The 14821-nt window shown below is 38.4% G+C and overlaps 1 protein-coding gene across 1 annotated transcript; it reads right to left on the bottom strand.

Moving 5' to 3' along the window:
* Nucleotides 1-306: 306 nt before the first annotated feature.
* On the bottom strand, nt 307-8341 carry ponzr1 (plac8 onzin related protein 1). The gene is made up of 4 exons (XM_047156850.2): nt 8104-8341; nt 5042-5143; nt 3245-3390; nt 307-885 (listed from the first exon to the last, which is right to left on the bottom strand). The coding sequence occupies exons 2-4, from the start codon at nt 5139-5141 to the stop codon at nt 751-753; spliced, it is 381 nt and encodes a 126-aa protein (XP_047012806.1). The 5' UTR covers nt 5142-5143; nt 8104-8341; the 3' UTR covers nt 307-750.
* Nucleotides 8342-14821: the final 6480 nt, after the last annotated feature.

Raw genomic sequence — 14821 nt, 5'->3', positions numbered from 1 at the left:
AAGACATGGAGGGTTATGGAATGGCCTAGTCACAGCCTGGATTTGAATCCCATTGAAATGTTGTGGGGGGATTTGAAACGGGCAGCACATGCAAGGTAACCCTCAAACATCTTGCACCTGAAAGAATATTGCATGGAAGAGTGGTCAAAAAATCCAGCAAGCCAGGTGGACAATTATGCAAAACACCTTCAAGAAATGATTTCTGCTAAAGGGGGCAATACTAACTTCTGAGACCAAGGGTGTGCTTACTTTTTCCACAGAAGAATATGTTGATATTTCTGTTGAATAAATGATTGAAAAAGCTCATTTTCCTTGTGGTATATCAACTTTATTAATAGACACTGTTTCAAAAGATATTCAAATGTTTGCTTATCTAAATATGTCAAAAAAGCCAACAATTTTCATGGAGTGTACTTATAGATAGTAAACAAATTTAAAAAAGAGCGTTTAGCACAAGCTATATATGCTTTATTTCTCGTATTATAAAGATGTTGCAAGAGGAACATGTAAAGCTAAAGTAATATTTAAAAGTCATTCATTCTGATTAATATAACAGAAATAATATATTTATAATTATAATTAAAATATATGTATAATTACATTTGTTACTGTGTGATCAGAACTTCAATCAAAAATAAAGGTGAATAATATGCACTGAAATGATTATATTCGAAATGCCCATAATGTGTGTGATTGTGCCTTGCGATGGGTTGGATTCCCAGTCCAGGGTGTCCAATAGCAAAGGATCAGCTAGCCCCTAACCTGCTGAGTGACTATAGTGGTACCAGTGCCAGCTCGAGCACGAATCTTAATTTCACGTGACATTTGGCACCAGGCACAGGCGTAGCAGAAACACACTGTACAGCAGTCATCACAGCATGAGCCCTGAGAGAGAGAGAGAGAGAGAGAGAGACAGAGAGAGAGAGAGAGAGATTTAATTTAGTATTTACATTTAGTAATTTTCCACCATTCAAGCAATCATTCTCATCTCAAATATTTCCCTAATTTTCATATAATCCAGAGGGAGGAAAGGTGGGTCTGGGTTTTAAACACTTAAAAATTCTTGTCTGTGTCTGGTCGGTTAATGGTGCAGTGGTCCCTGGAGGGACCTACAGTGGCCCTGGCACCTATATACATTTTACTGACCACACAGATACCCCCCCACCGAAGCTGGCAGCTGATAGGTTATTAGGTTATCAATCATATAAATAAACCTTCTGTTAATGTTTTAAGCAAAGATTATGCAGCCACCTTTACCTTGAGCTTTAAATCTACATTTAAAATCAGATGGACATAAAACTAGATTGTTCTAATATATTCATACTATCCAAATAAAACAAAAATATGTCAGGGTCAGACCACCACCAACCAGGAGACAGAATAAAACCCCATATTCCCAATGATAGTTCTTTTTTATTCTGTAAATTTAATAACAGCCAACACCATAAAATAATAATAATAATATCAGTTAAATGGGATGTTCAAAAAGCACATATTTGTGTGACGGTTAGGTGTCCACAAACTTTTGGCCATATAATGTATAACATTTGAGAATAATAAGCCAAGTTAGCTAGCTGTTAATTGTTCAATTTAAAAGGGGTCATAACATGATTTTTAGTGTTTTCCTTCTGTTTGGGAGTGTAGTGTATCTGTTTGTGCATGTATAAGCTTTGCAAAATCCCAAAACTCATTTTCCCCCACCCAAAGGGATTTATTCTATCCAACAGAGAGCACTGCTACAGACCTGCCCGAAACACCTCGTTCGAAGCCCAGATTTATGTCTGTTATTTCTCTACGTCACGGAGTGCACTATTAGCATAATCCCACCAAAAGGCAGCCACGAAGAAAGAAGGCGAGGCTTCAGTGAATTTAGTCGCCATGTCACTGTGTGTTTCGGTGCAAAAGCAAAACCTCTTTGTTTGACGAAATTAGGAATCAGCGGTTACTGTTTATTTATAACGCTGTTTCTGAGCAGTACAACCCAAATGTTTGCTTGTGCACATCGTATTTTACAGCGGACCACTTCCTGAACATGGGTGAGTCCAAGGCAGGCTACGCACAAAGGCTAGTCCTGAAAAGTTGGGCGATTCCCACTTTGCTCGGACAATCTTGTGCTTCTGAATCAGAACTTGTAAGTGTGTTTGATTATTTTATCTTTTAAAATTATTTAATATTTTGTTCTGCTATTGACTGTTCAAATGCAGCATTTTGTGTTGTGGCAAATGGCTCAGTTGTAGACCTCTGCTAACGTGCTAGCTAAAGCTTCTGTTAATGTACTAGCTAAAGTTTCTACTAATGTGCTAACTAAAGTTTTGATATTCAGCTATAGGAACTTTTACCTATAACCGTGCAGAGTAACGCATAATGTTTGTCGTTCTTATGATCTTCACAAGTGATCAAGTGCGGAGATGGATTTACAAACGTTTACAAACGTAGTAATCCTTTGTTCTCTGCATATAACTGGTGGCAAAAGTTTATCTACATGGCTAACATAGATGCATTACTTTCAACTTTGCTGGGCATTCTATGACAGTTTTCACATCTGACATTTTAACATATGACAGTTTCTGCATCTGAATAAATTAGAAAGGTAAATCGCATGAGTATTTATGTAGACAAAGAAGCCGTGTTAGCATGGTTATAGCATGGTTTTACACTTCAGGTTTTGCACTTGTGTCGGAATTTGATAACATTGTATCTGAAAGATAAGAGAGCATCTTTAGTTCAGTAAATTTTTATGTTCATAAAAATGTTTGAAACGTTATTATAAGCTTCTAAATGGGCTCAGCTGGCACATCAGCAGTTAGTTATAGCACTGCAGTATGCTGGCAGAAGCCCAAAGTTATTTGGCAGCACCACCAACTTTCAGGATTCCTATAACTGCAACTGCTGAAATATAATTAATAATATATAGATACATTGTACGCTGCTTTAAATTCCCACAACCTCAATATAAAACCCCTTCCTGCGTCCCTGTGTAACCTTGTCATATTACTAACATGAAAGTCTATTTTTAATATTAATCAGTGCCCCTATTTCTAATTACTGACACCCTTGGGTTGTTCACTGAAAACATTCTCTCCTCTGTAAAGTGAAATTAATTGTGGTCACAAGCAAGTGCATTGTGTAATGCAAATATCAATCATCAGGAACAATGACACATAACCAGAGGCACACGGTCATGAACAATGTTTCTAAAATGACACACTATTACTGCTATGCCAGGTTTGTGTTTGTGTCTTACATGAATGTTGTAGCGCTCTCTTATTTTGCTGCGAAGGCAGCAGGACACGGTCAGACAGCAGTCCAGAAGGGGCATGCAGAAACACCAGCCAAACTGAGAAGCGGTCTGACACTGCAAACACGGGAAACACCAGAGAGCACAACAACCTGCAACACACATACACTAAGTGTCAGTAGAGACATCAGGCGATAAAAGTAACATTATAAAAAGTAGTATTCTCATGTCAGAACCATTTAGGTGAAGGACGTGGAAGGTGCACCTAGAAGAGAGGTTGTGCACAAAGTACTGTATGTGATGCATCACTGGTTCTTTAAACTTTAAACTGTTGGCTGTAGCTGAAGGAGATTTGTGGAAACTATAGCTACAAGTTCTCATTGGTGGTTGAGGCCTAACTTTTAAAAAAGATGTAGTTGGCTGATTTCACATGTCTTGGAGGAAACAGGTGTTAGGCTTTACTTCCCTGGAACATAGCTGTTGCTCGATAGACGAAAGTACCCACTCTCATACAGGATGTGGTTTCAGCAAGGAGGTTTAGATGCAGACATTGAAAATTGTGTATCTATGAAACATTTATGTTCCTTTCGGTACAACCTGATGTCCATCCTAAATCCAGGGAGAATGATTCTTGTACCAATATGATCACTGTCTATGTGACCTGACCAAATCTAGTAGTGGATACTACTTTGAGATGGTATCTGCATCATGCACATGACATCACAGCGGGGTCTCCAAATAGAACATCAACAGGTGGCTCAGAAGGTGAACTGTCTATTCTATCTGTGTTTAGAGCTTCACTAAAGCTTTTACTTTTTAGATGAATGGAGATCAAGCCATGAGAGATCTAGCTATAAAGGTTCTTCTCTCTGTCCATCCAGCCATCCATTTTCTGTACCGCTTATCCTACACAGGGTCATGGGGAGCCCGGAATCTATCCCAGGGGACTCGGGGCACCTGGCGAGGTACACCCTGGACAGGGTGCCAACCCATCGCAGGGCACAATCACACAGCCATTCACACACTGCAGACAATTTGGAAATGCTAATCAGCCTACAATACATGTCTTTGGACTGGGGGAGGAAACTGGAGTACCCTGAAGAAACCCCCAAAGCACAGAGAGAACATGCAAACTCCACACACAGATGGGGCAGTGGTGGCTTAGCAGTTAAGGCTCTGGGTTACTGATCAGAAGGTTGGGAGTTCAGGCCCCAGCACTGCCCAGCTGCCAATGTTGGGCCCTTGAGCAAGGCCCTTAAATCTCTCTGCTCCAGGGGCGCTGTATCATGGCTGACCCTGCGCTCTGACCCCAGCTTCCTAACATGCTGGGGTATGCAAAGAAAAGAATTTCACTGTGGATATGTATTTGTGATCAAAAAAGACTCACTATCACTATATACAGGGCGGGAATCGAACCCCACAACCATTTGAGGCAAACATGCTAACCACTGTGCCACTCTAACCTTTTTGCTTCGTTTTTGTTTTGGGTCTCTTGCAAAAGAAGATAAAGTTTATTGTCACTTAGACCATACAATTAGAGAAATCGTAGGGTATTAAGAATTAGGGTAATCTTATTTATGTCTGAAACAAAATAAGGCAGAAATAGTCACAGCAGGCACCACAAAAGGCTGACTTCTGGTAAAACAACAACAAACAAACAAACAAACAAACAAACAAATCCTCTGTTTACATCCATTTGAGTTTATGACGTGCATAGGTGATTAAACACTAAGAGGTAGATATGCTCACAGTAACATGTAAAAGTCTTGCATATAGCCATGGCTTGATCGAAAAATGACTTACAAGTGCTCATGTCAGAGCAACAGTCACAGATGCCTGTGGTCCAGGTGCCTGAACCCTGTGCTCTGTGCACAACTGTGGTAATCTGCTGCTGGACTGCCATGACTGAAAATAGAAAACAGTAAATGATTGCAATCTTTCAGTTATGACTAATATCTCAGTAAAAATGTTTATCTGAGTAATAACTTGGCTGGAACTTAGGAGGTATTATTCTCAAGGCAGATGGGGACTATACCAGTTATGTATAAGTGAAAAATTATTAACACATACAATAAAACTCTAGACTATTTATCTAAGATATAATTAAAACTGTTAAATGGAGTCTACAAGGTAATGGCAAAGCAATGAGGTCACTGACTACATATAAAGTCGCATATTTCCATTATAAAATAGAGATAGCGGATTGACAACTGCTGCAAACATAATAACTTTTTTACAAGCAATTTAATACAGCACCATGTACTTTGGACTTTGTCTTATAGTGTAAACTGAAGTCTAGATTGCAACCAAGATAGTAGTTCATTTTAAATTGTAGGTGAAAATACAAAGAGTTTAAAGCTGAGAGCATGCCGATGGAGCACCTCAAACATTCCCATTTTGCATAATGTGGAGGAAATTTTGTAGAACATTGCTTCCTGGAGCTGTCTATCTGCCTAGAATTGAGACACAGCTCTTTTACTTTTGTGAACTCCTACATCCATCCAGCACAGGATTGTATTTTTGGGTCACATTCTTTCTTCTTTTTAATTTGTTGTGTAGATTTAGCTCAATTTTCATTAGTCTAAAAATCTAGGCTAGATTTGTCAACCTTAGGTCCTGAAGGGCCACAGAAATTTGTGTTTTCCTCTTCTAACACACCATATCATAAATGCTTTTACCAAGCCAAAAAGTCATTGGTACAATTGTGTGGGCATGCCTCACCTAATTACATATTTTGTTGATTTTGAAGTCAAATGAAGTAAACACAATCTATTTTAATATTTAACATTTTACTGCAGATGTTAATGCACACACTGTAAAACATATTAGCTCCATCAAGCTTATTTCCTCTTTTTAATTCCACTTGTCATAACAAGTTTTAGATATTGAACTCAAGTTTATAAAATTAAAAAATTAAAGTTTAAAAATTAAACTTGTAACCCTTGTTTTTTGAGCTGAATCAAAGATTATCTTCAAGTTGAGTTTACTCTGCTTTTTTAAGGCAGTAGATGCACTTTAGTTTCTAAGTTTAACCACCTGAATTGTTTTATAATGTACTTTATAAACAGTGTAAACATTGTGGTATGTGCAAAAATGTGGATGCCCTACTAAGTCGGTACTTATTAATAACTTATTATTGTTCAAGTCAGGGGGGGACCATTAAAAAGCTTCAGCTTGATTTTTTTGAAGTAGTTCATGGTAGACTATTATGAGGTAAATCATCGTGCTGTTGTAGTGGCAAGTCTCTTTTCAGCTTAGATGTCTTTTAATAGACTTCCTCTGCTAGGAAGGCAGCAATTAGATTTGTTTTCCGATCCTCAGTGCCAGCACAAGGTACAGTATCCAGAGTCAAAGAATTTATACAGTATGAAGAGTCACAAGGCTATATATATATATATATATATATATATATATATATATATATATATATATATACACACACACACACACACACACACACACACACACACACACACACACATACATACATATATATATATATATATATATATATATATATATATATATATATATATATATATATATATATATATATAGAGAGAGAGAGAGAGAGAGAGAGAGAGAGAGAGATGGGATAATCTGTCCTTAGGACCACTTTAAGCCATATATTCCCATACAGTGCTGGGCTTTATGGAAGAGTGGCCAGAAAAAAAAAGTCATTGCTTAAAGAAAAATGAAGAAAACACCATGTGGCAGACTCATGGAAGAAGGTTCTCTTGGAAATCATGGGAAACACTATGTGGGGTGCAAACCCAACACTTCCCATCATCCCTAAAACAGCATTCCCACAGTGAAGCATGATGGCGGCATCATTCATTGCCAGGGACTGGAAAACTGGTCAGGATTGAAGAAAGATGGATGGCACTAAATACAAGGTAATTCTTGAGGGAAAACTGTTTCAGACTGCCAGATCTTTGAGACTGGGATGGAGGTGTACCTTAAAAAAGGACAATGGCCCTAAACATACAGCTAAACCTACACTGGAGTGGCATAAAGGGAAACATTTTAATAACTTTGAATTGCCTAGTCAAAGCCCAGACATCAATCCAGTTGAGAATCTGTGGCATGATTTGAAGATTGCTGTACACCAACACAACAAATCTACCTTGAAGTAGCGGGGGCAGTTTTATCCTGAAGAATGGGCAATAATCCCAGAGGCTATGTGATAAGCGACATACCCCAAGAGACATACCCCAGTTAAAACTGGCTCAAAAAAGTACTGATTTTGTAAGGTACCCATCCCCCCCTAAAATGTTTCTGATTGTTTTTGTTGTCATTTCACACTGAGGGTGGAAAAAGTCTGACATTTAATTTTTTCTTCATACATTTTAAAGGGGTGTGTAGCCCTTTATGTCCATTGTTTGATATAATCCCGTTTCAGGGATAACACCCTGACTCTAAACAAACCTATTTTTCCTGCTTAACTGGAATTTGCTATAGCATGACCATCTAACCAAGTTTTTGTTTGTTCATCAAAATCTGAAGAAATCTAGTTATCCTGCCTGAAAAAAAACGTGTTTCAGATAAAGGGGGGGAAACAGTAAAGTTAACAAATTGTTTCTGAATTCATAATTATTTTTCCCCCACTACTAAAAAGCTCCAGGTAATAAATTAATAAAGCAATGAAGTCATGGAGTCAAATTAAACTTAAGAGAGCGTTGCGATGTGGTGAAATACTTTATACTTTATATCATTATTTTTTTTACTCAAAATCTATTCAACCTCATACTACTACTACAAAAAAAATATTAATAATTAAAAGTCTGAGGATAATCAAAGTAAAGATCCACATGTTCAGGCAAATGAATAGATAATAGAAATTGTAAAGGTTTAAACACTATTACCTTTCCGTTGGTTTGTGGGCTTTCACTTCTGTAGCTGTACTAACTCAAAACGAAACTTGACTTCTTCCTTTGTAGAGAAAAACCTTTTCTGTAAAAAAAAAAAAAAAAAATCGAGTGCTTCGCCACAAGCAGCAGAGGTAATGATCCTCCCACGCATCAAACGTCAGAACAATCTGATACGGGATCATTTCAATCCTGCATCTAGGAATTCAGTACCTGTAGTGTGAGCAGACTGGTGTGAATTGTCACAATATAATATTATATGTGCTAGGAGGTGATGAGAGTCAGACATGAGCACACCACAAATCACATGAAAAACTATAACTTTACAACATTCCTTCACCCCTCCCCTATCCCACCGTATTTAGTACACATGTAGTTATATAATAGGAATGGTGTTGTTTTTTTTCCTTATAGACCTGCCACAGAAAGTGTGAAGGCATTCATTAACCTAGGACCGATCCGTTAACCGAAAACTTAATTGTCGGATTATTATTCTGTCGGATATTAAATGTGGTTTTAAAGTGGGCGTTCAGTTTATAGGTTTCGTTTCAGTTGAAACAGGAAAGGAGACGATGCGCCCTGGCGGTTTTTCTTTGACACGTCGAGTCAAAAAATTGACAAAATAAAATATCAGCATGCGGACCGATGGAGAAATGTTCAAGCACATAAGATTAAAAGTATTTTGTTTACAGTATGGTGTCACAACCAACCCCAATTTCCCTACAATATAAATAAAGCACATTAGAAATAAGTTTCATAACACAGAAAACAGTCGATTACAACATAGTAAGATTTTGTTTGCTGTTATGTGTATTATTATTATTATTATTATTATTATTATTATTATTATTATTAGTAGTAGTAGTAGTAGTAGTAGTAGTAGGCTAGTAGAAGTAGTAGCAGTAGTAGTAGCAGTAGTAGTAGCAGTAGTAGGCTAGTAGAAGTAGTAGTAGTAGTAGTAGGCTAGTAGTAGTAGTAGCAGTAGCCTAGTAGAAGTAGTAGTCATAGTAGTAGTAGTAGTAGTAGTAGTAGTAGTGGTAGTAGCAGTAGTAGGCTGGTAGTAGTAGTAGTAGTAGTCTAGTAGAAGTGGTAGTAGTAGCAGTAGTAGGCTGGTAGTAGTAGGTTAGTAGAAGAAGTAGAAGTAGTAGTAGTAGTAGTAGTAGTAGTAGTAGTAGGCTAGTAGAAGTAGTAGTAGTAGCAGTAGTAGTCTAGTAGAAGTGGTAGTAGTAGCAGTAGTAGGCTGGTAGTAGTAGGTTAGTAGAAGAAGTAGTAGTAGTAGCAGTAGTAGTAGGCTAGTAGTAGTAGAAGTAGTAGTAGCAGTAGCCTAGTAGAAGTAGTAGTCATAGTAGTAGTAGTAGTAGTAGTAGCAGTAGTAGCAGTAGTAGGCTGGTAGTAGTAGTAGTAGGTTAGTAGTAGTGGTAGTAGCAGTAGTAGGTTAGTAGTAGTAGTAGTAGTAGTAGTAGTCTAGTAGAAGTGGTAGTAGTAGTAGTAGTAGCAATAGCCTAGTAGAAGTAGTAGTCATAGTAGTAGTAGTAGTAGTAGTAGGCTAGTAGAAGTACTACTAGTAGTATGTTAGTAGTAGTAGTAGTTGTAGTAGTAGTAGTAGTAGTAGTAGTAGTAGTAGTAGGCTAGTAGTAGTAGTAGTAGTAGTAGTAGCAGTAGCCTAGTAGAAGTACTAGTAGTAGTAGGTTAGTAGATGTAGTAGTAGTAGTAGTAGGCTAGTAGAAGTACTACTAGTAGTAGGTTAGTAGCAGTAGTAGGTTAGTAGTAGTAGTAGTAGTAGTAGAAGATGTTGTAATAGTAGATAGATGGGCAGTGGTAATTCAGTGGTTAAAGTGTTGGTCTACTGCTCATTAGTAGGCTAGTAGTAGTAGATGTTGTAGTAGTAGTACTAGTAGTAGAAGATGTTGTAGTAGTAGTAGTAGATAGATGGGAAGTGGTAATTCAGTGGTTATGGTGGTGGTCTACCGCTCAGAAGGTTGTGAGTTCAAACCCCAGCACCGCCAAGCTGCCATTGTTTGGCTCATGAGCAAGGCCCTTAACCCTTAATTGCTCAGATGTATGAATGAGATAAGTGTAAGTTTCTCTGGATAAGGAGGAAATACCATACAAGTAGTAATAGTAGTGTTGATCGCTTAGGTGGCCACTTAATGATAAAGAGTGGGCTAAATGAGAAGCTCGGAGAGAAAACTTTTGGGAGATTTAGAAGACTTTAGTAGATTTAAGCACAATGCAAAAATGTGCAAAAATGTGCAAAAATGCGTGCCGCTGAAAAGACTGTAATATGCACATAGCCACAAGATGGCGGTATTATATCATCTATACCAGCACATACTCTGCTGTACAGTATTGAGAGAGAGAGAGAGAGAGAGAGAGAGAGAGAGAGAGAGAGAGAGAGAGAGAGAGAACAAGAAGATGAAGTTATCTGGAAAACATTATTAAGAAGAACTTGGTAAAGCTAACATAATGATATACTGTATTGAAATGCAAAATGACCTAACCTAATTCGTACATTTTAAAAAACAAAAAAAATGGTTATAATTACTAATTCTTTACATCCTCCCCCTCAAACTCTACTACTATTATTATTATTATTATTATTATTATTATTATTATTATTATTATTATTAAGGGGCAAAGCACTGAGGACTTTTAAAAATATATATTTTGCAGCTTACCCAGACTGTGCGCTTGACCCTCAAAAATGCTTTGATGATAATGATTAAATAATATTTTATATATATCATTTAAGCATTTTTCTTCTGTGAATTTGGAGGGAAGTGACTTCCTCCCCATCCAATTCAATACATCTCAGTGTTTTCACTATTTAATAGCGTTTGTTTGTTTTTGTTTGTTGAATTTGGCTAAACTACATATTTAAACATTTTTTTTTCCAGAATGCCTTCTACCTAAAGAAACATCTGATACATCAAAATGTACAACAAAACCAACTGGATATTCACCATCAAGTTCCCTAACCTGGCTTATCTGTTATTCAGTCATGTGACTATCAAACTGTTTCTAGTACTTGAAAAACATTAAACTTGTAATAAATAGAAAGTTTCTTGCAAATTCATCACTTTTCACATGTAGCAACATTACCACTGGTGAAAATCTGTTCCTTTTCATATACAGTGCTGTAAGGCACTGTTTAAAAAAGATTTGCAGGGCTGAAACAACTTCATGCAAACTCTAACGCTTGTGTATTTATATTAATTCATGTATGCGACAAGATTTCACCTTGCTGCTGGGGCTATGAAGTTCTAAGATAAAAAAACGTTTGTGGGTGAGAAGCCAAATTTCACACGATTCGAGCTTCCTTCGACACCGATCAGCAGCACGAGAGTCAGACCCTTTCTTCTCTTTCTGTAACACACAATAAAGAGCTTAACTTAGACAGACAGATCGACCAACCGACCGACCGACCGTATGGCCAAAAGTACAGTGGTGGGAATTGTGGTTTTGCGCCATCCTGATTTCCTCAGTTTTTATGTGTATCTCGTACTAAACAGTTTTAGATCTTCAAACGAAAGACAACGTAACACAAAGGCAAACTGAGAAAACACACAGTACAATTTTTATTTTTTATTTGTTATTGAAGCAAAAACAAGTTATCAAACACCTATCACCAATGTGAAAAACTAATTGCATCCTTAAACTTAAAATCTGGTTGTGCCACCTTTAGCAGCAATAACCGCAACCAAATGCTTCTGATAACTGGAGATCAGTCTTTCACAGAGCTGTGGTGGAAATTTGGCCCACTCTTCTTTGCAGAACAGTGTTAGTTCAGCCGCAGTGGAGGGTTTTTGAGCATGAACTACCCGTTTAAGGTCCTGCCATAACATTTCAATTGGTTCAAGTCAGGACTCTGACGCCATTCCAAAACTTTGATTTTGCTTTTTTTGAGCCATTCAGAGGTGGATTTACTCCTAGGCTTTTTGATCATTGTTGTGTAATCCAGTTGCACTTGAGTTTCAGCTTACAGACTGAAGACATTCTCCTTTTGGATTTTCTGGTAGAGCGCAGAATTCATGTTTCCCTCAGTTATTGCAAGTTGCCCAGACCCTGAAGCTGCAAAGAATCCCCACACCATCACACTGCCACCACCATGCTTGGCCATAGGTATGATGTTCTTTTTGTGGAATTCGGTGTTTGGTGTAACGGGATGTAACAGGACCCCTTTCTTCCAAACAGTTCCACTGTCGACTCATAAACCCACAGAACATTCTCCCAAAAGGTTTGAGGATCATCAAGGTGTGTTTTGGCAAAATTCAGATGAGGCTTAATGTTCTTCTGGGTTAGCAGTGGTTTTTGCCTCACCACCCTTCCATGGATGCCATTTTTGCCCAGTGTCTTTCTGATAGTGGAGTCATGTACAGTGACCTTTATTGATGCAAGAGAGGCCTGTAGGTCCTTAGATGTTGTCCTTGGCTCTTTTGTGACTTCCTGGATGAGTCGCTGCTGTGCTCTTGGAGGAATATTGGAACTTTTAACTTCATGCTGTTGAAAAAGTTCTATTTAAGTGTTGATTTGATTGAACAGGGTTTGCATTAATCAGGCCTGGTTGTGTCTAGTCCAGCTGAACCCCATTATGAATGCAGTTTCATAGATTTGGGGAATTAGTAACTACGGGGGCAAATACATTTTCACACAGGCCCAGTTGTTATTGGATAACTTTTTTTTTGCTTCAATAAATAACTGTATTTTATGTTTACTCAGAATGCCTTTGTTTTATCTTGGATTTTGTTTTAATTTCTGAAACAATTTAGTATGAGATACACACAAAAACAAAAGAAATCAGGATGGGGCAAATACTTTTTCACAGCACAGTGCATGTGCAAAGATATGCTGTAAAGCAACAATGCCTTAAAAAATAATGAAATTAAATGTTTCTACATCAAACATATACAGTATCTCACAAAAGTGAGTACACCCCTCACATTTTTGTAAATATTTGATTGTCTTTTCATGTGACAAAACTGAAGAAATGACACTTTGCTACAATGTAAAGTAGTGAGTGTACAGCTTGTGTAACAGTGAAAATTTGCTGTCCCCTAAAAATAACTCAACACACAGCCATTAATGTCTAAACCACTGGCAACAAAAGTGAGTACACCCCTAAGTGAAAATGTCCAAACTGGGCCCAAAGTGTCAATATTTTGTGTGGCCACCATTATTCTCCAGCACTGCCTTAACCCTCTTGGGCATGGAGTTCACCAGAGCTTCACAGGTTGCCACTGGAGTCCTCTTCCATTCCTCCATGATGACATCATGGAGCTGGTCGATGTTAGAGACCTTGTGCTCCTCCACCTTCCGTTTGAGGATGCCCCACAGATGTTCAATAGGGTTTAGGTCTGGAGACATGCTTGGCCAGTCCATCACCTTCACCCTCAGCTTCTTTAGCAAGGCAAAAGTCATTATCATGCTGGAATACTGCCCTGTGGCCCAGTCTCCGGAGGGAAGGGATCATGCTCTGCTTCAGTATGTCACAGTACATGTTGGCATTCATGATTCCCTCAATGAACTGTAGCTCCCCAGTGCCGGCAGCACTCATGCAGCCCCAGACCATGACACTCCCACCACCATGCTTGACTGTAGGCAAGACACACTTGTCTTTGTACTCCTCACCTGGTTGCTGCCACACACACTTGACACCATCTGAACCAAATACGTTTATCTTGGTCTCATCAGACCACAGGACATGGTTCCAGTAATCCATGTCCTTAGTCTGCTTGTCTTCAGCAAATTGTTTGGGGGCTTTCTTTTGCATCATCTTTAGAAGAGGCTTCCTTCTGGGACGACAGCCATGCAGACCAATTTGATGCAGTGTGCAGTGTATGGTCTGAGCACTGACAGGCTGACCCCCCACCCCTTCAACCTCTGCAGCAATGCTGGCAGCACTCACGTCTATTTCCCAAAGACAACCTCTGGAGATGACGCTGAGTACGTGCACTCAACTTCTTTGGTCGACCATGGCGAGGCCTGTTCTGAGTGGAACCTGTCCTGTTAAACCGCTGTATGGTCTTGGCCACCGTGCTCTAGCTCAGTGTCAGGGTCTTCGCCATCTTCTTATAGCCTAGGCCATCTTTATGTAGAGCAACAATTCTTTTTTTCAGATCCTCAGAGAGTTCTTTGCCATGAGGTGCCATGTTGAACTTCCAGTGACCAGTATGAAGTAGTGTGAGAGCGATGACACCAAATTTAACACACCTGCTCCCCATTCACACCTGAGTTTTTGTAATACTAACAAGTCACATGACACCGGGGAGGGAAAATGGCTAATTGGGCCCAATTTGGACATTTTCACTTAGGGGTGTACTCACTTTTTTTGTTGCCAGCGGTTTAGACATTAATGACTGTATGTTGAGTTATTTTGAGGGGACAGCAAATTTTCACTGTTATACAAGCTGTACACTCACTACTTTACATTGTAGCAAAGTGTCATTTCTTCAGTGTTGTCACATGAAAACATATAATCAAATATTTACAAAAATGTGAGGGGTGTACTCACTTTTGTGAGATACTGTATTGTAAACAGCAGTAAACAGTAATAAAGTAATGAAATTTAAAGCATGTACTTTGCTTCAGTAGTCTCAGGTACACTTTGTGCAATTTTATTTATAAGGAAATCGGCTGGTAAGTTTTTATAAGCATCTTGGAGAATCTGCAGCAGTTTTTCGGTCACACTTGCTTCTTTTTTTTTAATAGGTAAAAC

The sequence above is a fragment of the Ictalurus punctatus genome, chromosome 7 (genome assembly GCF_001660625.3).
Source record: "Ictalurus punctatus breed USDA103 chromosome 7, Coco_2.0, whole genome shotgun sequence".
NCBI classification, from domain to species: domain Eukaryota; kingdom Metazoa; phylum Chordata; class Actinopteri; order Siluriformes; family Ictaluridae; genus Ictalurus; species Ictalurus punctatus.
Note: the sequence above shows the minus strand (reverse complement) of the source record. Positions and strands in the feature narration are given on the sequence as shown.

What these genes read in the sequence shown, in the direction of transcription:
- ponzr1 (XM_047156850.2), bottom strand. Translation starts at nt 5,141, where the DNA reads ATGGCAGTCCAGCAGCAGATTACCACAGTTGTGCACAGAGCACAGGGT. An exon ending in TTGCTCTGACATGAGCACTT is followed by an intron (nt 3,391 to 5,041) that starts GTAAGTCATTTT and finishes TGTGTGTTGCAG; the next exon opens with GTTGTTGTGCTCTCTGGTGT. An exon ending in GAGAGCGCTACAACATTCAT is followed by an intron (nt 886 to 3,244) that starts GTAAGACACAAA and finishes TCTCTCTCTCAG; the next exon opens with GGCTCATGCTGTGATGACTG.